This window comes from Tympanuchus pallidicinctus, unplaced genomic scaffold, assembly GCF_026119805.1.
Source record: "Tympanuchus pallidicinctus isolate F22 unplaced genomic scaffold, pur_lepc_1.0 scaffold3, whole genome shotgun sequence".
NCBI lineage: Eukaryota > Metazoa > Chordata > Aves > Galliformes > Phasianidae > Tympanuchus > Tympanuchus pallidicinctus.
In genome coordinates, this window is record NW_026294747.1 from 101567718 (window position 1) to 101594002 (window position 26285).

At 35.3% G+C, this 26285-nt stretch overlaps 1 protein-coding gene across 6 annotated transcripts in view; it reads right to left on the minus strand.

The window, feature by feature from the left end:
• Positions 1–26285, minus strand: part of ULK4 (unc-51 like kinase 4) — a 212399-nt gene that overhangs the window by 174437 nt on the left and 11677 nt on the right. For 5 of the 6 annotated variants that reach the window (XR_008209227.1, XM_052694277.1, XM_052694280.1 and 2 more), the window contains exons 10-19: positions 24616–24722; positions 24439–24508; positions 24183–24282; positions 23536–23640; positions 22508–22568; positions 20715–20896; positions 19904–19950; positions 18982–19060; positions 4919–5026; positions 1361–1444 (exon numbers count right to left, since the gene is read on the minus strand). Coding sequence is in view for 5 of the 6 variants with exons in the window: in XM_052694277.1 (XP_052550237.1) it covers positions 1361–1444; positions 4919–5026; positions 18982–19060; positions 19904–19950; positions 20715–20896; positions 22508–22568; positions 23536–23640; positions 24183–24282; positions 24439–24508; positions 24616–24722 (943 nt within the window). In the remaining variant the exon portion in view is untranslated. The remainder of the gene's footprint in view (positions 1–1360; positions 1445–4918; positions 5027–18981; positions 19061–19903; positions 19951–20714; positions 20897–22507; positions 22569–23535; positions 23641–24182; positions 24283–24438; positions 24509–24615; positions 24723–26285) is intronic. The other variant, XM_052694278.1, reaches the window with a different exon arrangement.

The window sequence follows — 26285 nt, forward strand, 5'->3', positions numbered from 1 at the left end:
ACTTTCTCCAGGTGCCTTGCTTAAAATGAGAGTTACACATGTTCTAATACGAGCAAGACAATTAGCTACAGCTATCTATACTAACTCCTCCATGCAACTGTATTGCCTGTATCTTTTTCCCAGGTTCTATGAAGCAATTACCAAACCTGTTGCTCATGTTCACTTGTATTTACATACTCTCCTATTTAAGCAGAAATGGACAGATACCAAGCTCCAAGCTACTTTTTGGTAGCTCCTTCCTGCCTTCACACAGGCTTAAAAGGAGGCCAGCATGCATGGCTCACCATCTAGTTTCATTGCTTCAGTGAGGGTTTAGGTCAAAGCAACATTGTCCAAGCCAACGTGAAACAAGGGAAGTGAAAAAGCAGTATGGATGAGAAGTGTGAACACTACCCAAAAAAACAAAGCTTAGGTGAATCTTAAGGGGTAAACATTGAAAATTCAGAAATAGACAGTTTTTCCACAAACAAATTTATCATTACATAGCTTCTGACTAATGTACCTCAGAATAACATTTTACTTTTAGTTATGAGCTCCAAATACCCCGTAATACACACATGGTTGTGTGTGTTCTTGATCATCTGAAGATTTGAAGATGTTAAAAATGCATCTAGACCTTTTCTCTATTAATCACAATCTGTAGGCAATAAAGATCTCAAAAAGAAAAAGAGGAAAAAAAGGTACTTCTGTTGCTTTCCCCCCTCCAGCAACCTCCGTCATGTTTTCTGCCTTGAGCTTTGCCTTGGGCAAAAATAAAGTCAAATGGTCTCATGTAAACAGAAGATGCCAATCCTCTACTCAATTCCTCTTCATTTTACAACATGGAATCATAAGCATGCTTTTATTCCCTTTCTGCAATACGGCTAAGTCAGCACCAAGAAAAATTAAGATTACAGCATAGTGTATGTAGTACAATAAAACTAATTACTGCTTTGGGGCTTCGTATGCTAATAACCCAGTAGGATAACAATGCAGTTTTCCAAAACTGTATCAGACACTTTAAAATCAAAACTAAATCTTATCCAAAAATGCACCATACAGAAAGTAAACTGCAAGAAAATACTATAAACTGTCAGAACATCTCTCGTAAGAATGTCACAGTGTTACTAAATTTACTAACAGTAATTTTTGTTTACCATTTCCCAAAACCAAGCAACAGTACATAAATGTTGGACGCACAGAGAACAGCACTGAATTTTTGCATTCATCTCTGCTTAGGTCATGGTCTTATCGTGATTATTTAAATTCAAGAGTACCTTGGTTGACAAGGTAGTGCAGTGCTGCAGGCTACAATCTCACACAATGCCTAAAGGGTTATTACAGTGGAGAAATTCTATTGAGGACAATGAAAGTGCCTTACCCCTTCCCGAAGACACCTCATTAGCACAGTGTAAGCTGCTGAGGGAACAACCAAGCATTCTCTGGGGTGCTCTTTTTTTACCTCCTGAAATGAAGCCAACAGCAGAAATGATGAAATTGAAAAATCACAAAAATCTCAGCCACATAAATGGGAATATAATAATGATAATGTTCATACTATACACACTACAAATTATCGTATGCTAGAAAATATAAATTTCAAGGCAGTATTAACAGTTTATGTTATTCCACGTGCAGCAAAGAATTTGGCATTTTATTATTTTGCTTAAGTAGTCTCTAAAATCCATAACAGAATTTGTCCTAATATTTCTTAGTTTCATCATTTCCTTCCAACTCACACACAAAGAGTGATTTTGGGCTTCTCTCAATCATTTTGATTACTTCAGAAAGGGACGACTGAATACGAAATGCAATAATGCTTCTCTTTAAATGTGATTTAATTATACCAAACAAAATAATTTTGTTTGTCAACAAAAATAAAGTAAATTTGCTTTGGAAAAAGATATTCAAAGTCATTCAGAGAGACATAGAGTACTTAATTAAACTTACTGCATGGAACCTTCATGACAAATCAGTATTGTTCCAAGATCCTTACGTGTATCTCCTTGAAATCACAGTTAGAGACACTGATTCACTGCTATTTGAATTAGCATTTTGATTCTGCAATTAGAAGTGAATTAACTTCCTTTTTTTTTTTTCGCCTCCCTCAAGCGGTCTACTGTAAATATTCAAATTTAAAAGTGGACATTTGGATATCATTAAGATTCGGCCAAAGCAACCTCGTATCTAGGCTAACAGCACAGAGATATTAACAACTGTGAAAAAATAGTCTCTATCTGAAAAGGGAAGGACAAGACTAGGAGTGAAGACAGTTAAAACAACAGCCTATGCTGGAACCAGCAGGAACCTGTTTCTCATTTCAGCCATCTGATTAAGTAAGAAGCTTTGAACAATTTTCTCCCACTACATATATTAAATGTGCTAAAAAAATAAAAGCTTTAAGAAATGACAGTCTTGAAATATCAATAGTTCTTCCATTTTTCAAACTGATGAATGGCTTTCTACAAGGCTTAGTCTCAAGTCAGAAATTTTAAAAAATGAAATTTAGCACTTCTCTTAATTATCTAAACATACTTATCATTTTTTACATTTACTAAGTTTACACACATCACCAAACTTTTGAAGAGCTTCCTACTTTTTGTTCAGAGCTCCTGTTGATTTAATTAAACTTCAAGTTCTCCACCCAAATAAAACAAACAGTACAAAAGGAAGGGAAATATTACACAGAATTTGAAAGTTTTCCCCTAATGCAATTTTCTTAAGAGGACCAGAGCATCCTCTCTGTACTCAACTCACACTGCTTACAATTTGCTCTTGGCCTCTTTTTGGAAGAGAAATACAGATACAGAGTGCAAGTGTACCCCCAATGACAGCATTAAGGATTGCAAAGGAGCATTGTGATTATTTAGACTTTTCCCAGAATTTTCTAAAGTGCAGAACTGCAACCAGGGACCCTGCAATATAACTTAATGAATCTTGCTGCATCTAGATAGTTGACAGATTAAGCACCCGATAATTTATGATTATCAAATTCTCATGCTAATTGAAAACTAAATTATCGTTATCTAATATTGAGGTAGGACATAGAAGCACTTAGGAAACCGCAAGAGGAAAAAAAATCAAATAAATAGAAGTGAGGCACATCCCCACAAGTTTACGGCTCAATTGGTAAGCGTTTATAAAGTCAATGTATGATTCTTAATGAAGCAGACAGTTCTCTTCAATTAGTTAAGGCATAAGGCTTTGCTGTTTGAAGATATAAACTGGGAACAACCATTTCTGTTAGCTCTTATTACGCTACTACTGACTTGGTGTATGATCTTGACAAGGTCACTTCATACCCTGTTCTGCAGTTTAAACAGCAGGTAAATGTCTACCACACTAATGTATTCCGAGGTTGCATATGTACAGTGGAAAAAAAAGATTTTTTAATAAAGAGCTCTTTTTAAAAAAAGGAACATAATGATATAACTGACATGTTAAGTTTCTCCAAGCACAGAAATCACACTGATACATTTGAATTTGTAAGAAGATGCAGTGCCTTAAGATTGTAAGCACAGATGAATTTTCCTCCTCTCTAATAACTTCTTACTTCTAACTCAGAGCAATTCACCACATTGCTATCGTTCTTCCCAAAACACGACAGAGAGCTTTCATTTAAAAACAAGTTAATATGCTTGAAACATTGCAAAGCTTATAAATACACACAGACTTAACAGTTTCTCAGCTGATGTTTTCATAAGAAAAGGAAGTGTTAGGGTTAGCACATGCTAATCTCTTCAGCTATAGAGCCAACACAGACAGATTTGTTTTAATCGGTAAGGATTAATTTCAAAACAAAACCAAGCAGTGCAAAATACTCTTGCCATATATAATCTTCAAGTTCGGATTTTTATTAGTGCTTAAAAATGAAATAGCTTGCAATCTGTCTGATAAGTATCATTTTTTCCCCCTTAAGGAAAACAGAGAAAGAAGTGAAAACATCTAAAATAAACTGTCACTGTAGAAGTACTTTCATAACAATTTCTCAGTATGAGGACGTGTTCTGTGACTTCACACGTTTGACAGAGATTCTAGCAATTTCTAGCTAGCAAATGAAGCTTGCTATTCTACAAAATAAAACAAAGCAACCACTTCATTCTGTGGGACACGCAAAGGACACAGAATATCAGGAAGCCCAAATACAGATTTACTTGGTGCTTTCACTCTTTCAACAAGTAACCTCACACACAAACTGATAACTAATGTCACAGCATTCAGACCAATTAGATGATGCAGTTAATACAAACACTTCAGAGAGGCAGCTAAGTTAGGGCTAAGTTTCTTTTGTTTGAAGTCATGTTCACCTCTAATTAAAAAAAAAAAAAAATTAAGTATCTTATTCTTAAAATAAGTGAAAACTCAGCTTTTGCAAACCATTCCCTTTCATCTTCAATTCTACTATTAGTAGCAATTCTTGTTTACAATTAACTCATTTTTAAAGCATATTAATATTTTTAGACCGAAGGTTTAAACCAATTCTAGTCAGATATGTCCATTATTCCATCTGACATTAGCCAGATCTCTTAGTCCAGTCTCTTTCCAAATCCAAGCACGCTAGGATAAGAACTAAACTGAACTAGATATATTAATTTATGGGTATTGTAGGTTGTCCTTATGCATCCTGTTTAATCAAAATCTCTAGCTAAGATAGGCTAACTCTTAGATCTGCAAGCTGGAGGCCAGCAGTCATTATAGTGACTGATAGAATTGTTTCACAAGGTTTAAATTCTATATTTGAAGGATGCAATTAAATTTACATCAGAGGAAGTACAAGATTGGCTTAGCATGTTCCTTAAGAAGTAGAGAAAGTATTATAAAACATACAAGGACAAGAAACTCTTAACAATAGAGATGACAGAATTTTTAACCTACTTCCAATAATATTTTTTTCTTTATAATCAATTAAAGAAATTTGTAAGGATCGTGACAGTCTTACCTTGCTGGCTACAAGATAAAGAAGCTCCCCAAGTGCTGGTAAAAGGCATTGTTTCAATTTGCTATTTCTGAAGTTCTCTCTGATGAGTTCAGTTAGAAGTATAAATGCCTAAAATACAAAGAAATGATATAACATGTATAATCCTTTCTCAAGCAAAATGAATCATTAAAGGTTACAGCAGCTTTATCTGAAATGCCATCAGAATGATGTACTCTTGAATTCTGCTAAACAGCCATTTGCAAAAGATTCAGTAAGAACAGAAGGAAAACTATAATTACAACACATATATATTCAACACGAACAAAAATGCAGTATGTAAATAGCCTAGGTGATAATTTGTCACCATCAGGTTACAAAAACAACAAAATGCCGTATTTTGTTTAGATATTAAATCAGAACATACAAACCCTTATAATTTTTCCTCCCCGAAAACACTTTCCCACAAACATCAGGTTAAAATCTGTAAAAACTGGATTAATGCCAGGCTCAGTCTTGAAAGCAAGAGACCATTTAGCTACCACACATTAAACTGAACAGTGTGTAATCTGGCTGGGATACAGCCAAGTCTCCAAATATACTCCCTTACATAGCAAGCATATAGCTAGAGAAGGCAGCAGAGGGGCAATCTGACAGACTGGCATCCAACATGGAAACGGGTATGAAGCAAGGGTGTGGAACTGAATTCCTCCATGCAGAAACAATTGTACCCACTGACATTCACTGACACCTGCTGAGCATTTATAGGGACCGAACCATGGATGGGAGCACAGTGAGGCAGAGGGTGGTGCATTTCAGCAGGGATGACAGTAACCTGAAAGACAAACCATGTTCTGGACAGCCAAGCGCAGCTGTCACACCACAAAACACAGTGTGTTTCAGTAAGCTCATCCACTGCTACTGTTTTTGTCACTTCATACTTAAACTTAAGAAAATTGACGACTTAAAGTTTAAGCTAAGTTATTTTCTTCCCCGTTCATTAGGAAAAAGAAAACCTGCAAAAAAGGCAGTCAGCTGTACAATAAAGTGAAGTTTTCATTTGAATAAAAGAAATGGTTTGTTGAACAGATCTGAATAAAGTCACTAACTGACTTTTGACAAAACCATTGAATCTTTGTTTAAAAAAAAAAAACTAATAAATGAATTGCATGATTTTTTTATACTGATTACTTCCATTTATTTTTCAATAAGGGATCACTTGAGTAACTGCAAGCAGACACATAACAAGAAACACGAAAACCGCGTGGGAAAGCTAATGCAGAACAAACAGTTACCACGTTACAGAGGATACTTGATACTCTTAAAGATGTTTTTGGTATTTTAAATACAAACCTATATTTACTGTAGACACATAATACCTCCTCTTTAAATTGCATACAGCCCAATGCTTGCAATGTGACCACTCTGTTCACTGAAAGCATTTGAGTAATCAAACATTACCCAAGTGCAGGATCTCACAGAGCATGTCACATACTGATCAGTTTGTGCTGGTAACCCTACTTAAGCAGCAGCTCTTCACATGTCCTCTGCAACAGAAGCTATGCAACATCTATACTACATGCACAATATAATCACATAAAATAAATTCAGAATTATATATTACTACATAAAGAATTCATTAATATATATTTTAGCGATGCATATTAAATGACCTAAAAGGACAGCAAGCATTTCCTGCTATGCTATGTACACAAATGACTTCTGTTCTTGGTAATAGTGATTTTTAACAGATTTAAAATACTTGCTCATTCTTTCACAAGGAAATGAATATAGTGTAAATAACTACATTAAAAATAAATCTGCCCAGAGATACCAGGTTAAAGTATGGTATGAACTTGAGGCAAATTGAAGTTTATTAGCTGGAAAAAAAAAAAGTTCAAAAAGCAAATTTCTGTTAATTGCACAGTCTGACAAATAAAACTTTTTCTCAGCTATATCACATTCTTTCCTTTCAACCTCTCTACATTTTCCCTTTCAATGACGTGAGTAGTAATGATCTTCAAGTCTTACATCTGCTAAAAGCATCTTAAATTCAGTATAGTACTTAGACGTCTTACAGTAGCTGTCAGGCCAGATGGATGTAGCTTTCATAACAGAAGAAAGATGCTTGGTTCATATCTGGAAAGGCAGTCACTACCTTCATTTACAACAACAAAATGTGGAGTTGGTATATTATCTGTAGCAGATTCTCAACTCATTTCAAGTTACATCTAGAATTCTCCCTGCAGTCTTATCAGTCCAAGAAGTGAAAACGACAGCATATTCAAAAGGAGGTGGTATTTTATACATTACAATTTAAGTGGCAATTTTCAGATTTACAACATTACTACATCTTTAATCTGTTAGTATGAATGTTTGCAAGCATTAGCAGAAAGTAAAAAGTTACGTTTGTAATTCTGCAAACCTTTACAGAGATTAAAAAATGTCTATGCCTCAAGCATCATGGAAATTACTCCTCTTTTTGTTCTTGCAAGACACAGTGAAACATATGCAAATAATGCCATGGAAACCTCAATTTCCTTGGAGAAAATAAGTCTCAGCAGGCTGAGAATGTACACCACACACAATAACCACGTTACCATTACCCAGAAAAGAAACTCCTTTATATTTACTCCCAAGTACCTATTTTTAAAATGAAATATGAAGAACCAAGAAGAGACCAGCATTCTCTGAACATCTCAAACACATTGCTTATTTTCCTCTCACTAAGATGCATAGGGAAAACATTAGAATATTAGAATATCCAAATATTCCTGTGATTCTCTACATTTCAGTGAAAGCTGTTCAGTGCTTGAGTGACTTGACTGAAGAGGGCAGTGACAGGACAAAAACAGTTCTGTCAAACTCTGCTTTGGGGCGCAGTAGAAGAGGAAGGAGCCTGAAGAAGCAAGATACTCTAGTTTTACAAATTTTACTTTCAATACAATACACTGGGTCACAGAACATAGAATGGCCTGGATTGGAAGGGACTTCGAGGATCATCAAGTTCCAACCCACCCGCCACAAGCAGGGCTGCCAACCTCCATATCTAATACCAGACCAGGAATACTAGAACATGAATAATGAAAGGGAAATCTGACTCAAGACTATAAACACAGTATAAATAGTTTTCAGAATGTAGAAAAAAGAAGAAATGTACAACACACTGCACAATTTATGCAGGAGTATAACACATCTAAGGTGCAGTATGCATAATGTTTCTTCAGGTGGAATATCATGTGTAAGTTGACTGAATGTGAGAAATCCTACTTTCTTGAATTTTATGTAACTCTTATAGGAAAAGGCCTTCACAAACAAATGGAGCAGCTAACCTAAAATTCAAATGCTGATTCCATTAACGCACTCTGTAATCAGCTCAAGATCCCAACTGAAAACAAGAAGACACAAGCATTAGGAAATAGCAAGGACATCCTGAAAGTAACTCCTCTCATTTTATTGTGTTAGTCCATAAGATCAAAGGTAGATGCTGGTGATATGACAGTAGTGCTTGTATGCTCCCTACAATATTCAGTTATACATTACTGCCATACAACAGATGGTAGGAGAGAGGCAGCGTGACATAGAAGTGCATCTGAAGCAAAGGTGTGGAACTGAATTCCTTCATGCAGAAAACACTACACCCACTGGCATTCACCAGCACTTACATTATATTTCTGGAGACCTGTAATGTGACAGAAAGCATAACAAGACAGCAGAATAGCAAGGTCTCAGACTAAAGCAATGGAAGATCTGCTTAGATGGGATAGCAGTGGGTACAGAAATAAAGGAAACTGCTTACCTTGGGAAGGCCTATATAGTCCCCAGAGAAGTAAGGAACTCCAAATGAGATCCCTCATCTCTACTGCCAATCCTTAAATAGGGCCTGGGAGAAGGTGGATCCTGCCTCTACCCCCTTCCAGTCACTCAGCTGCATTGCATGCACTGAGCTCCCCTGGGTTGGCTCTGCCTTGCAATGGGTGCTCAATCACTGGTCCAGGCCATGACTTTGTATTTCCACTACACGTCCAAACAGAGGACATTAGTACAGTGAAAACTGGACTGTGTGGGCACCATTTTCCTATTGATGACATCGTCATAGCAGCTATGAAGGTGTGGGTTAACACTATTGGTGCAGATTTTTATGAGCATGGCATACAGGCTCTTGTTCATTGCTGGTGAAAAATGCATAGCTACCAGTGGTGACTGCTGAAAAATAGCATCTTGTAGCTGAGAATTTTCTCTATTAAACAATGTTCTTGTGTTCTTTGTAACTGTTGTCGCTTCCATGGAAATAAATAGAAGGCAGTACTTTTGGGGGCAATCTGCCTAATTATAAATCTGTAACATTTGCTAACAAATCAAAAATGTACCAAGTCAAAAACGAGCAACAAACAAACACCACCTGTGTACTGGCTTCAGGATTTATTTTGTTTAGAAAAAGTTAGTTCTTCTCCCCCTTGTGAGAGATGTACCACAGTTTAAGATGCTCATAAGCAATTCAGTTTCCCCCACCTTTTAAGTTTGAAGCTTTTTAAGGATGGGAAGTATCACATAAATGTGTTTGCCTCAAACAGAAGGGATGTTCTGTGTTCATTTTTGCCAGTGGTAGCAATGAAAAGGATTACTCAGGTGTCCAAGATGTGAAGGGTCCTTGAATTAGGAGATTTCTCCCTTCAAAACTGCAGTCAGTGACCATCAGCTGAAGACTGACATCTAAAAATGCTTACTAGACCTCTATACATCAATCTTCACAAAAGAAGATTTGTCGGGAACATCTAAGCAAGTGGTTCTCTTTCCTTTTGTTCTCCTCATTTTTGCTTCTGCATCATTCTTTATCATTATTTACATGTTTCTACTGTTCATTTGTGCCTTTTACAAGTTTCTGGATTTTTATTCTTTTTATTAACTGTGTGCGATATACTTTGGATCATCCTTTGCTTCTGGGCAATGTGTTTATTATCAGCTTGAATTAGAAACCATGGTGAGGACACTACTGAATTTCATCAATAAAACACTCATGTAGAGATGCTTACATTTATTTATTTGTTCTACGTAGACTATGTCATATTTTTAAAAAATTATATAGGCACACAGTATTTTCTATTATTTTTCTTTGAAATTATTATTACCTTTTATTGAGGGAGGTTGGAACAAAAGATCTTTAAGGTCCCTTCAAACCCAAACCATACTGGCATAATTGCAAGTTCCTTCATTTTACTCAGTGAAGGAGACAACCAGACCCAAAACCACCTGGCTAGAAATTTCTTTCTCAAAAAAACAAATGTGCTTCAGGCTAATGTTCAGCTATTCAGAGGAAAAGCTGGTAGTACAACAAATATACAATTGATCTTGCATAACACTGAGGCTGCTTTGAACATCTTTTAGTGCTGTAATCAAAGACAGCAGGAAACTGAAAGAAATATTAACTGCAGATTGGTGGTAGCTGAAAAGTATATCACAGAAATTTGTGGTAGCCCACTTGTGCCAATCAATGTACTTTAGAGGGAGAAGCTGGTTATTCTTTTCTTATTGCTATCTACAATTTGATAAATTTGCAAACAAGAGACAAAACAAAGTGGAAAAAAAAGAGACTATGTTCATTCTTCAAGCTACATAAACTTAGTTAAAAAAGATAAACGTTTCAATAACCAAACAGTTAGCTAACTCAAAAAGAAAAGTATCAGAAAAATTAAAACCCAATCCACAGCTATGATAGGCTTTAAGTAAAAAAAAAACCAAAAAACTAATATCCAGACAGTATAGAACCGCAACAGTGTACAGTGTAACTTTGTAAACACTATGAAAATACTAGCAAAGTTATGCTAGGAAATAGAAAATAATTGCACAGATCTGTTCTCCAGAATTAAGAAGCAGTGTTTCATGTCAAGAAGGTTATGCATGAAAATTTTCAGTGTGGTCTCTCTTGTTCGCAGCAAGAATTTGAACTCCATGATTCACTTCCCCTGTGTGTTTTGTGGTTCTGCTGATACCCATGACAATGCAAGAACCAAAAAATATTTCACTCTTTCCACAGACAAAAAAAAGCTGTTTTTATTAGGCTATTTTAGGAATACTACTCGGTCCAGTTCACCTGGCCTCTCATGCCCCAAGCACATCTGTCACACATCCATTTCTTTATAAAGTAACAGGTGTTGGCTCTACATTTAAGTAGCATGAAAAGATAGGGGGGAATATGGGACATCACACAGTGCCAATGTCAGACATAATAAACTTAAAAAAAAAAATCTGCTAGGAATGTCTTTTTAAATACATGAAGTTCTTTGCTTTGTATCATATCTCTTTAATATGTTAGAAATATTTTAGATACTTAGAAAAGCTCTTGACAGAAGACTCCACTTAGTTTCAATTGAAAAAATGAAACATCAGAGAAACATAGTGCTTTCAACCTATTCATTTTAAAATTGACTTTATTTTTCATTTTCTGTTCTGTAATATTTACCCACAGTACACCAGCAAAAGTAACTAAAAGTAACTAAAAGGCCGATTTCTATGCACAATGCCAAAAATTCTAATGAAAGAACAAATCTAATTTAAATCTACAACAGGATGATAAATTCAGCTCTTTTCCTGCCCCACAATGCACAACCATACAGAACTCCATATTCATGCTTTGCTGTACTGTTTTCATGAGAACTTGGGATAGAATACGTGCTGTTAAATCCCAGATGTAGCATAAAAAGAAAGAAGAATTGAGACAATTCTTCTATCACCTCTGCCTAATGGAGGAAGGCTTAGGCATTTCACCCTTCTTTAAAATTGTTTGAAACCCCTCATTCAACTTCCACCAACTCTACTAAGAGTAAAAACACTGAGCTGCCTTGCGTATGTGAAACCTGTCAAAACGTAATAGCGACACAGAAGTAAAAAAAAGACTGGTACAAATCTTTTTTTCTTAACCAAGAGAAAATGCATATATAAAAATATTTTGAATTCGCTAAGCATAGCAGGTCAGAGGCTACTCCGTTAAGTATCAGAAAACATCCTCCTGAACCAAGGACCTTCTGTTTAAATGTCCTGAGAGCTAAGAAAACAGGAGGTGAAGATGGTAAAGAAGACAGTAGAGTGTATGTAATTAAGCTCAAAAGTTAGCCAACTGCAAGACAGACATTCACAAGAAAGCCAGCTCACTTAGCTGACAAATCTGCTTGGTAGCTGTTTAAGTATCCCTACTGCATTTTCTACATAGAGATCTAGCTGCTTAAATACAAAAGGGTCTGCACCTTGTAAGTGTTCTCAGTGCTCCAAAATTGTTATTCCTCTGTGAAACAGCACTCAGTGCCCTCAAGGGCAGAGGCTTTACAAAGAAAAGTAGAGGTGTATTCCCAAAGGCAGCTTACCAGGAAAGTTGCTTCTACTTTATTTCTTACTATCACATTCATTTAGGACAGCTGACAGGCTGACTCTGCATTTTCAGTGCTGCAGAAAGCCACCTTATGTTTTCACGAAAATAACTGCAGGTCACATTATGTTGGCTAACCAGAATTTGAGTTTCCTCTTTTGTTTGTGTTAACAAAATTAAAATTTGCACATTCTCATTTTTTACAGTGCGTGTACATATGTAGAACATATGAAAAGCTCTGAGAAATCACTGAATGTTTTCCATTCAGATTCCCAAATACCATCAATAAGGGCAAATTATATTATGCACACACAGAACAAGACACGAGTGTATATTCTAAAACCTCATGAAAGTGATGCTGAAGGAGACCCAAACTAAAATGAGTTCAGCAAGAGCCCACCATAGTACAACAGACAGGAAAACACAACAAAGGCAGCTACATGCTACTCTTCAAGTAAACACCATTTTCCTCTAGAAGTTAACAGAAACAGTTTATCAGCCTAGGATAAAGATAAAAAATATAAATCCTACTCCATAATCCTCCAACTGCCTTCCAAATCAAAGAAGTTTTCAGGTTTTATTCTTTGCAGCCCTCAGAAAATATGATTTGCAAAAACGAAATCATTAAGTAACTTCTTCTCTTATACTTATTAAAAACAATATTTGCCCTTAGTCTAAAATTAAATCAGTAGATTTAGGAATAAGAAAATTAAAACGTATGTAATTAGTTTGAAGTTTTCTATGCAGCCAAATTGAAGGGAAAACAATGATTATAGAGTCAACGCTGCATTATCAGCCTCATATTTGTGCTCACCCTACTTTAACAGTAACTACTGGGCCATGAAATTTCTTTGCATATTTCCTGTTCTCAATGGGAAGAAAAAAAAAAAGATGAACTATCTACCTCAAAATGTTGGAGCAAATTCAGTCCTCAGTATATGTTAATTACTGTTAACATTAAAAGAAATTACTGGTTAGACAGCTGCCATGCAGTAAGCTCCCTTCAATTGGGGTTTTTCTCCAGTAAAAGCTAGCTGGGAATAATTTAGGACATATGAATAACTGGAGATTTAAATCCAGAAGTATAACTTGTACATTATTACTTAGAAAGTGATTATTTTATAGTGAAAAAATAGCTAAAATATCACTTTAAAATATTTTTTAAAAATTTTTAATTAAGCAAGACTTAGAACTTCCCACTGTACATTTATATTACAATGGACAGAAGAAAAAAGGAATTACTAAAATGTCATAAACAGCTTGAGCAGCTGCATTTTATACCACATACGATTGTTGTTTCTCTCCAACAGTGAAATACGGAGATCTTCAGCTTCAAATACTCTATCTGTACTGCTAAAGAAGTCATTATTTAACATCTTTGTAAGAACCGTTTTATTAACTGCAGTAATATATAAACAGTCAACTAAGAGAGCAAATGACTGTGTAATATGAAAACAAATGACTATGTAATATGGAAATACTGTGGAGAAGCCCTAGGTGCACACCCACCACTCAGCAACAACCAAACCATCAGCACACTATTAATGCTGTATCAACTGACACCAAGCTATGGGGAAGGCAGTGCTGACTCAAGTCAAATACTTGTATGCATTTTGATACATTGACTAAACACAGCACTCTCAACAGCAAAGAATGTGCAGCCATGCTTTCTCTACAAAATGTCGAATGGACATTGTTATGCTAGAAAGAGAAATTTTCATCACAATCATTTTGCAAAACAGCAGACGAGTGTGTATGCTAACCTGCAAGTCCTCCTATGCATATACCCTGATACAGCTTATCATTAGCTTGTGTCTATTTCCTAAAGCTCGGGTGTTTTTTTTTAAATTGGTATTATTTTTGCATAAGAAGAAACAGTGTATGTTAAGATAAATGCCATTGGAGGAAATAGACAAGGATAAACTCAAATATGATCACTTGTGAGCAGATTTCAATAAGCTTTTTACAATAAAAATAGCAAAACTAAAGAGGTTGGAATAAAAGTTCAAATAAAACCTTCTATTCTAATTTGAATCTCCTTAGAGTACAGGCAGATGCGTATAGGCCTAGAAACAGGAATAATCAGAGAGAAGCCAGGAACAGGACTTAAAGTCACCACTGTATGAGAATTTTAATGAGAACAAACTGTATACCTATTCCAAAAGTAGGACTCAGACTAGTTAGAAAAAGGAACTGTAAAGCTGAACTTATAATGATGCAGCTATGCAATGTGAGTTGTACAGACCAACTAGCAAATTGTACCACAAGAATGAGAAATAAAAAGGCTCAAGTTATATGCAGTTTCAACTTGGATAAAAACACATCAGGATACTCCATTGCTTTCACAAAAGAATGAAGTTCTAAGCTCAGTATTAGAGACATTCTGCCATTCTACATGGAATATCAAGTTCATTAATTTGCCCATGGAGTTTCATAAGCCAAAGGCTTTGCAAAGAAACTTGCAGGTGAGAAAATTATGTAGCAGGGTCTCCAAATCCTCTCCCAGCAAAGCAATGGACCCATGTCTGTAGGTTAAAAGGCACAGCTGCCTAGGTCATAGCATGAGACTGATATTTCCACTCAGATTTTAAAGAGAGAAACAACAAGAAAGATTTTGCCTCCAAAAAGCAGGGGAACAGAAAGTGATTCCTTAAGTGAGGGAAAACTGGTCCTATACCTGACAAAGAAGGATGCTGCTCCCTGACACAAAAAAATTTGGCGAGATTCCTCTATGATCACCTTTTATTTTACTGATCCTCAAGGAGAAGGCAGAGATTTACATCACAGTAGATGTGCCTATCCAGAGGGAAACACTACATATGCGCAGAGAGGAAAGAACAACAGTTTCTTGTCATCAATAAGATAGACATACATAGAAGCAAGCCTCTCTAACTACAAAAATAAGGGTAAGCAGATTTTTCTAAGCACAAGCAGTTAATTCTGCAAGAACCAGTTTCAAACCCTAAGTAGGAAGCTTTAGCTCTTTTACCAAGATAACTAGGAAAAAATAAGAAAAATATATATTTCTGATTTGTAAAAGGCGACTCCATAGGAAAAAAATACCAAAAAACTCAACCAGAGTAGATCAGAAAGCAACTAATCTTCAGCAAGTGCCTCAACAAGTTTTTATTGCAACTGCCAGGTAAAAGAAATCGCACAAAATGTCTTCATTCTGACTTGAAGAATAAATGTAGAAGAGATCAATTTCTCTTTTACATTCTGAGGTCAGTCTCTCTATTCAACGTGGTACTGTTCTAAAATACACTTAACTGGAAATAGACCAATTGCAAATTAATTCACATTGAAATATATCAGCAGCTTTAGAATATATGAGAAGAATCAAAATCATACGCAGTTCCACTGTCATATATATATAGACTTTTCCAGCACATGATGTTGTGAGAAACAGTAGCAGACTTGCATTTAATTTTTGTGTTTTACTGACCTCTAGTGGTTACGTATGTAATAATGAGAGCCTTAAAAACATCTCTTTTCCTTGGAGGGGGGGGAAAGGAGGAGGACAACTGTTAATTCTTTTGGCACAAAGCACATTCACTTTACTATGTGAAGTAAGGACGAGGCTTCTTTTCTTTCCTAAAATTATTCTACTTCTGCAGCTCATCATTGCTGCTATTTAACAAGCCATCTGAACAACAAAAACAAAAGATGAATGGTGCAATTTAACTTCAAAAATAGAGGAAATGTCCTCAAATAAATGCATAACTGGGTAAAAACCGGGAAATTAAGGGTAGATACGAAGAAACATTTTAACAGGAAACAGTCAGCATTGCTGTCCTGCACGAGTCTCTCTGAGGACACCTGCTGCTTCTAAAAGTACAAAAGAAATCACAAACAACTGGATGAGTGAATACTGAAGTAACAACACTATAAAGGGATTGTAATGCTGCAATAATAATGGAAAAGAAAACTTAGTAGACATAGCACAGCATGCATAGGGCAACAGTAATTCTGCATTTTCATGCAATTCTGAACTGACTTTTCATATTTGGGAACAGAAATACTTAGGCTGTAGGAAAGGGGCTCACAGAGATGAAGTCTGCTCAACAGCAGTCAAAAGAAGAAAAATTGTTAGCAGTTACCAGGAACAGAATGGGAAGTAAATAGAAAATCAGCTACCGTTAGATAGACCATTTATGTGTCTGCATCTTATTAGAGGAAGCAGTCTTGGTCCCCAGCCTTAAAAAGGTGAAACTGGGATCTGGAAAAAGTGTAAATTGGCAAGAAGGACCAACAGAATTTTAAGAGCTTCAGCATGAGGAGCTAATAACATTAGAACAATTCTATCTGGAATAGAGATGAGCAAAAAAAAAACCAAACATCAAGCCATAAGCATCCCATCATATGTCATAATTGCCACAGATAAGATGAACATGAAAGTTTGTGCTTCGTATGTAGTGTAAGAACCAATGGGTCTCAGAATGACCCTATCAAGGGCAAGTTCACACCAAGTGAATGCTACCTCACACAGCATATTGTTTAGCTGCGCAGTCTCTTCCCAATGGATGCCAGGGATGATAAAACCTTTAAAGGGCTTAGAGGACAAGTAGATAAATTCAAATACCTGGCTCAGGAAATCCTAGAGATGCCTATTGCTGGAGGCATAGAGCGGAAACAGGAGTACGTACCTGCATGACTCCTCTGTGCTTCTCCACATTTCCCACATTTGCCTCTGTACTACAGAAAAGCTAAATTAGCCCACTGGACCAAGACGATCACATCAACCTTAGCTCACTTCAGTAAAGGACTTTCTTATTGGGCTTACAGTTCAGGGATTGTATTTTACAGACTGAAGTCCTTAAGAACTGGATTACAAAATCATTTTAGATTATTATGTTCTGACAAGTCACAGCTTGCTCTTGACTTTTCCTAAATTACATCAGCCATCAAGAAACTTCAGCCAGAGCATCAGTCGGCTCATATAAGAGGATAAAATATACTATATTTTATTACAGTATACAATGTGGTTCAAAATTAGTTGGTTTTGCTTTTTCTTTTTTTAAGAAATAAGAAAATAATTTTAACTTTTAAAAAAGCATTACACCATATGCAATAGCTGACAGCTCCAAGGAATGATAAGCCAGCTATTCATCCAGTTCTAGCAGCTTGAGGGCAGGAATCAAGACTGTAGACCAGAAGTTACAACACTGAAGATATGAGAATGTTTTTTCCTAATTCTAGTCTTGTAGGCATTCTAAAATATTTTTACAGTGATAAATTGTTTTAAGAAGACTTGCAATAACTGCCACTACAGCAAGCACAGCAGTCACCTTTTGAACAACATTGTAACTCAAATCCATTATTTTCCTAATCAGAGCATATAAGTTAATTTTAATTCATATACGAATGGGGTCAAATAGATACTGAGAACTAATTTTTGTTTCTAGTCCCTCAGTGTTACTGGCAACACATTTAATTTGCTTTTTTTAAGCAGAGGCACATTTCTAAAAATGCTGAATTATATTTGGAAACGACTTTTATGTTGCTATAAAAGCAAAATAACCGTAGTTATTCTAGACAATGAAATTACAAGGTGCAATATTCAGTAAGAGGGGAAAAAAACAACAAAAACTAACACAATGGGACCTTAAAAAAGAAGAAAAAAAAGACTCCTTAAGTCTACTGCCAAAAAAGTTAACTATTAACCATTAACTGCATTTACTACATACCAGACCTGCAAAGTGTGAAAGCATATGACCTCACTGCTCTCTACAGCAAGCAAAGGATGGTGCTGGGCTTGTCATCTAGGTTTTTGAGAACAGGACACATGGGAACAGCATAGAGCTGGGCCAGAGGAGGGTCAGACTGGGCACTTAGGAAAATTTTCTGTTCCATGAGGATAGTAAAACACTGGAATAGACCCCAGAGAGGTGGCTGATGCTCTGTGCCTATGAGTGTTCAAAAGATACCTGGAAAATGCCCCCAGTACACGCCTTAGCTTTTGGTTAGCTCTGACATGGTCAGACAGATGGACTCAATGGTTTTTGAAGGAACTTTAACTGAACTACCACATTTTGTATTTGCAAAGTGGGACAAGTAGTTGGATTTCTCACATTCAAATACTGACTGTATTTCACAGAGCAAAAACAAGGTCAGCTTCACAGCTTAAACAGATACTGAAAAGCAGATACTGTTATGCTGTGCAGTGTGTATGTATCACATGTAAAAAAAAAAAAACAACAACCAGTAAGATCTGTTAATTATTCTTCAGTTTGAGTCAGCTGCTGAGAATACAAAATGAACAGAAAATTCAAAATTGTTTTCATCTCCATAGAAAATCACTTGACTTTTCATTATACACATTCTTTAAGAACTGAGAGAAATCTCAAATGAGTCCCAACTCCATTACTTCTTCTAGAGGGGAAAAAAAGATGTGTAAGAAGCAGCTGTACTATTGTTATAGTGACTGCGCTTCCACATAGCAAAACATGTCAACACTTTCTTTGTACATACACACACAGAACACAAGTACAACAGTGACTACTGGATATTCTGTAAAGGAGAAGAAAAAGAGGCTGCAATTTTTCATAGTCCAGCATTCCCAGAGTTTTCTAAATATCACAGCCACAGCTACACAGAATGAACAAGTAGGTTTATGTATTTAATTGAATTACTTCCCTTTTCACATATGGAGGAAACAAAGCAGTGAAAATCTGACATACAAGTATAAGCATTAATAATATTATTAAAAAATGAAATGGAAAGTCACCTCAGACACAGGTATGTTTTCTCCAAGCTCAGACGTGTGCAGTGCCAGCAAACCAATCACTCGAGCCACTTTAGCACGTCTGCATATGAAATACATTTTTTTCAGGTAAAGGAGAACTGTTTCCAAAACATGACAAAAACAATTTTTTCCAGCCTACATCTATTTTGTACAGATCACTAAGGGCAGGAACTATTTAAGTGCTATTTACAGGTGAATTTTGTCTTCTTTTATTTTTTTTTTTTTAATGCACTACTTAATTCTGTCTGTAGTTCAGCTTAATTAGCAATAAATTCATGCAATAAGATACATTTTTACCGTACAGCAACAAAAAATGGAGATTCTTTAGTTTATTACAGTCCTCACAATCCCCCATGCTCCCACTCAGTTTTCTTAAAATACTGAACCCCCCCCAACAGATCCTTATAAACATTTTAGTACAGCTGACAAAACAAAGAATTAAATGTATTGCAGCAAATCAGCTTTAAATGCTTCATTAAAGAAAAAATAAGCAGTAATATCAACACTTATTAAATGAGCAGCAGAGGGCACTACCAGCTTCAAATATTTCTAACATTTAAAAAAACTATCATTAGAAATATTTTCCGATCATTATGGAATGGCTTGGTTTATTCAGCAATTTAAATAATAATATTTGACACAGTAAGTCATACAGCTTTCAGGTAAAATTTTAGACATTTAATATAAGCTTAGATCTCACAAAAGTGCAGTATTTTAATACAATGCCAAAACAAACAAACAAACAGAAAAATAATGTTACTTACATCATGCTGCCAATCAAGTACCACAGTGGTTTGAAAGGCTAAAAAAAAACCTCCTCAAAAACTGTGAAGAAGTACATCCTAATAAAATTCAGTAATAGTAGCACATTTGAAGAAATTGATGTAACATAATTGTTACTTACATATCCCAGTTGGTGGCGGCACGCAGCTGCTGTATTAACACTGGGAACTATAATTTGAAGAAGATAAGCAAATATGAATGGTAGAGTGATCTGATGCATTCCAGTGATAAATATAAAAGAACAAAATACTTGTAATTATGTAAAATGTTTTTGGATGGCATTTGTAAAAGAAAAAAATAACAACCCAATATTAGCCAATGATAGGCAAACACTGCAGACATTGCCCAACGTATCCATTAAGAACAGAATTCCTGAATGTAAAAATGGCATTTTTCCCAACATTCTTCCCTTAAGCCAAAATGATAAACATATACCAGCTTATGAAAATGAGCATTATTTTCTATGTGAGTATCACCATACAATGGAAAAACTGATGCTTTCATTTTGAAAAATAGATTATCATACAGTATTATCAAATAATTACTTAAGAAGTGAAATAGTTGCCAAATGCTAAAATAATGAATTGAGAGTTAATGCACAATCAGCACTTATTTCTAAAATCTTCTGCTCATCAGCGATTCAGTTATTGGACTGTTGTAAAAATAATTAATAGTAATTCTCCAGTGATAATAGAATAATACTTAGAGCAATTCTCCATTAGGAAAACAGACATGGAATTCAATACGTTTTGGTTTGGTTTTTTTTTTTTTTTTTGGTTTATACCTCACTTGCCTTTTTTCTTCACTAGGGTGCAGTAGGGTTTTTTGTTGTCATTGTTTTGCTTTTTAAATATAACTAAATGCAGCCAATTTTTGCTACAATGCCAATGCTACATAAACCATATTGATTCCTTCAGAGCTTTATTATTTACCAGCCGAGAGTTAATTAGCCTGCTTGCAGCTTCCTTGTGGCCAGCCACAGTACAGAGGTAAGACAGTAAATTCAGTTTAGAACGTGCTGTTCCTGGATTCTTCTCAGCGGAATCAAGCAACAAACATGCTTGGTGCAAGAAGTCATTCCAGTCCACATCCTTCAGAGATGACAACTTCTCAGCTAGCACAAGAAGCAAACAAGTAGTTAAAGATCTTTTATGTTGTTTTAATACACTAGAAATAACATCAGCATGAATAAATAAGCTAGAAAATTTTAATCTAACTAGAATTCCAATATTTCACGCTGTTTCTCTACAGCAAAGTTGAGGTAAAAAATAATGACTGTCATCAAAATTCTCTCAGAAGCAATTGCAACAAGCCTAAAATACTGATTAATTTTCATATAGACAGGTACCCATCTGGTTAAACCTTAAGAGTAACTGAACACAGATGACTTCAAGAAGAATACAAGTCAACAGCCGCCAGGAGAACAAACGTAATCATCATCTCACTGATCACTGTATGGGAACTGAACTTCCCAAATACTTCCTTATCAGTCTCAAGGACTAAATTCAGTTCACCTTAGTAATCACAGTTTTGGTCAGTAACTTTCTAAAAACTTATCTGCCATCCTGGTGTGCTCCAATACAGAATATCTAAGGACATCCTTTCTGTCTATTTTATATGCAAGTAACACTGTCTAATGAACAGTTCACGTTAGCAAAGGTGAAAGGCAGTATGAATTTCAGGTATTCATCTTTTACTCCATATTTTTTTTTAATGGTAAGGAAAAAGTGTTGATAAGCAGCACCAAATTCATTATCTTAGAAAACAAATCAGAAAAAAAAAAGCTATAACCATAGAATATTTACAACCACAAAAAAAAAAAACCAAAAAAAAACACCTGTCCCTTATTAAATAAATATAGACAATAACAGCTAAACACATCAGAATATCTGCCTGATAGCTTGCATGCCTGAACACTAAATTAAATGAAACAGCACTTGCTCAGGTATTTGAACATGGCCATTCTTGCCAAATCCAGAATGTTTTTTGTTACTACAATCTTGTTTAGGGGACGTTCTATTCTTCTCCAGCTATCAAATTCCTTTAAAGTATGGAGAGTCAGTTTGTTAGGGAAAGAAAAAAAACAAGAAACTTTGTTTAGGTAGAGGTGCTATCTGAATTCTAGGAGTAACTACTTGCCTAACATTCCTCTTCAAGCACTCTAAAGCCAAACAATACTACCCAAAATATATCAGAGGAAATAGTTTCCATAAATAATAGACTTGTCTGAGGTTAAAAACACGACAAAACAAAAAAGTATCCACTAATCTACACTGTCCATTGGGAACATTTCACAATTACACACAAGACTGCCAGGCTATCAAGTATTATAGCTCATCAACACTACACTTTTCAACATCCTGTTTTCTTTTGCTTCCTTGTCAAATCTTAATCTGGTTGAATACCTCAGTATTTTACAAACAAACAAACTTCTGTTTTTCCATGCTAAAAAAAAGTTGGCTGTCTTATTTTTTAAAGCTTTTAAGTATGGCTTATCAAACGGCAGAAGAAAGGGTATATATATATATGTAGCTGTCAGCACTTGAAAATTCTACTCATTTTTGGTCTAGTTAAGAACATAACTTTTTCAACTTCAGGAAAACCAGATCTGAATTCTCCCCTCACTTCAGCTGATTTACAAATTTACAGATTTAAAGATTTACAATCTTGCAACAGTTACACTACCATATACAGAATGAACGTTTCTGTGTCAGCAGAGCCATACCTGAATACGCTGGTATATGTAAAGCTTTTGAGTCAAATCTAACTGGCACTTGCTTCATTATCTGGAGAAATAAACATCACAACTAGTTTTAATGTGTTACTGAAAGTTTTTCAGCAGTCAAACATGAAAACAAGGACACAAAAATAGGACAGGATGGCTGTACAAATCATGTGTACTCCTGAGGCATTTTTCAATACTGACAAGGAGCTTATAGGCAGGAGGAGGATTGACTTTTTACATATATAGCTAGTGGTAGGACAAGGGAGAATGGATTTAAGCTGAACAAAGGGAAATTTAGGTTAGATGTTAAGAAGAAACTCTTCAGAGTGTGGTGAGGCACTGGCACGGGCTGCCCAAAGAAGTTGTGGATGCCTCAGCCCTGAAGGATTTCAAGGCCAGGCTGGGTGGGTTCCTGGGCAGCGCGATCCAGTGCCTGGTAACTCTGCCCATGGCAGGGGGGTTGGGACTAGATGATCTGTGAGGCCCTGCCCAACACAAGCCATTCTGTGGTTCTTACAACTTCAGGCCTTCCTTTCCAGAGAAATTGAGTTTTTTAGATGCTTTTTAGAAATATTATATCTAAAACTCAGAGAATGACATAAATTGCACTGGAAGAGTTTAACACCTGAACTATGTGGCTTCATGGACAGCTTTGTTTTCTTTATACCAAAACACACTCAGCTTTGTTGTCATTTAAGTAATAGATATTAAAGCAAATTATCAGAAAACAGATCTACAAAACCACTGAACACAGCATTTAATAGCTTCTATTTATTCTATTTATTGTAAGACATTATTTGACATTACTTTAAAACCCCAAAATAACTCTATTCTCCAAATTAACAATACAATAGGACTGTAAAAGACAGCTAAAAACTTGCATGAGAGCTTGCCAGATGACTGGGTGGAACTGCTTTAAAATTTGAATTATAAAACACAGGAAATGAGTTTCACCCTGATTTAAAGATTTATCTGCAAAACTAGCCTCACCCACAAGTTCCTGAATCTTATAATTTATTTTGCTATACCTTTGGATTGTCAATGATTGGTGTTATGATAAGATCAGATTCAGTGTAAATGAGCTCTTTCAATGCTGACTCCATATCCTGCTGACTTGTGCACACATTTTTAGCCTGGAACAAGAACAAAGTTTTCTGAAATACCATTTTGCACAAAAGAAGAAAATTTATACTTACTCCCATAATGTTTCACTTTGTTTGGTCATGTAAATAATATATTCTAAATTGCTTTTAAATTGTGTAGTTATTGATAGAGCCTAGACCTTGCAATTAAAAATTATGAAAAACAAGTATGTAAATAGAAAGACAAAACTCTAAAAAACAAACCAACAAAAACTTGAACTTAAGTTCAAAATGTAGATGGATTTAAAAAAAAAAAAAAAAAAAAAAAGATAGTCCCTCTTTCTTTTATGCATTGAATTAAAGGGGGACAAAACATCTTATTTGACTCCCACACTGGAAGCTTTGCAAACATTTACTTTTACTTTTTTTTTTTTCCTTCAATATTTTTACACACTAAAGGAATTACTACTGGAGGAACTACTTTTCTGTTACAATTACAGATTGAGAAAGAAAAGTGTCTTTGATGTAGTCTCCATGCTAAGATCTTGACTATGATTATATCACTGCCTCTTAATATTAGTTTTTCTACTCACCCTTGTCATGCTTGAATCCTTTTGTGGAGAATTTTGGATTGGAGCAATACTAACATCAGTTACTTGTACTGCAGTGCTGGTTCTAGGAGTAGGACGAGAACTTCAAAAGAAACAGAATACAGATTAAGTCTCACTGCAGGCCACTGTTGTGGGGTTTTGTTTGTTGGTTTGGGGTTTTTATTTGTTTTCATAGAAATATTTTCATATTTTCAGAGGACTTTCAAGGGTTTTCTGACTGTTGTTTTGATTTTCATACCTCAGAAGAAATATGGATTCATTTGATTCACCATCTGCATTTTTGGGGCGCAATTCAGTCGGATTTTCTACTGAAAAAAGAACAAACTTGAATCTAAATGTTCAAATAAACAAAACACAAGGAAGAAGCATGTGGTGAGACCAACAAAATAATTCAAAATAACATAATGAATATTACCTATTTTGAAAGAATTGCTTGGTAGCTTATTATCTGCTCTTGAAGATGATAGGTTTTTGCAAGCATCGTCTGGCCCCTTGGTATTCCATGACTCCAAGTCTTCATTGCTGTTTAATAAGAAATATTAATTAAAAAGATTTAAAAGACATCAGATTGATCGTATCCATTACTTATTGCAACTATTAACATGCAATTTAGCTGTCATTCTCATAGATCATCCTCCTATTGCAATATGAGCTACAAATACTTTTTATATTGGTAATGGCAATGATGAAAAGTTGTTTTTGAGCAAGCAACTTGGAAAATATTAAAGAACTCTCTAGCTCCCTTAGTACAACTGGCAGTGAAGAAATTTGGAATAAATTTATACCCTGGAATACACAAGGGTAATTTTGTAAGTTTCAGAGATTGCTCAATCTTCAGAGAAAAAATTTACAACCAATTTACTTTCAATATCAAAGCCTGTATCAAGCATTAAGATCAATAAAGACTTTTTTTTTTTTCCTTAATAGCAAGTTTTTCACTTTTGCTTCTGTATTTCCCTGTACTGTTCACCTGGAACTGGTTCAAATAAACCTTGCCTGTGGAGCTCACACTTTGAAAGGAAGAAGTACAGATCTTCTTTTGCATGTCAGGACCATGTCCTTGGTTCTTCATGTGTGCCAATTACTGCCTTAGTGAAAATTTCAGAATCATTAGAAGACTCAAGTAAGTAAAGTCAAGAAGTCCAATATTTTGTGGGTAATTATTATTCTGATTCTCTGAGAAATTGCTCAGATATACAGTATGGTAAAGGTAGATCTAAGTCTCACTAATATTGTGAATAAATTCTGATTTTGAGATATAAACTCACAGTCTCGATTATTTGCCCTGGTGGTAAAAGTAGTAATAAAATTAAAAGACAAAGAGCAGCATATTAAACTAGAACAGACATTAGTAACAAAAAATACTGCAGCCCTGATTCCAGAAATAGGTATTTCAACAATGTGAGATAGAATGTAAAAATAGATAAAACACAGAAGCATGTGGCGTTCTAAAATAAAGCTATTTCCATACTCGTTCCCTGAATACAACCTGAAATAGCATTCAAATATTTAGAACAACAGATTGTTTAAAAACAAACAAACAACTCTAAATGGAAATTAAGAAATTAAAAACAGCAATATTAACAGACATCTGGAAGAAACCATTCTATTCAGTGAATAGAGCCTATCTTCACAAAAGGACTGGGTGTTTCTGCCTATATAGGAATGCAGAGTATTTAACATTTAAATATAAAAACATTAGATTAATGCTTTATGCTATAAACAAAGAATATGGGTCAACTACATTCACAAGGCTAACAAAACCTAAGATGATGTGCTGATAGGTTTTTTGATGACTTGATGTTAATGCACAAGAACAAACTTACATAAAGATGAAATTGACTCATGTATGAGGTGCTAATAATGCTTCTGAAGGACAGTACTGTAAGTCAAATTACTGTTCATCATTGTTATATAAACAAAAAAACAAATAGCATTCTGTAGCTAGAAGAAATGAGTCTACAGAAAGGAAACAGATACTCTTACACTGATAGAATACTGTAATTCCTAAGCACCCCAAACTGCTCACTGGATGGTATAAAACTTAACTCAGCAATTATTTAACAAAATTAAACTCCTAAGCAA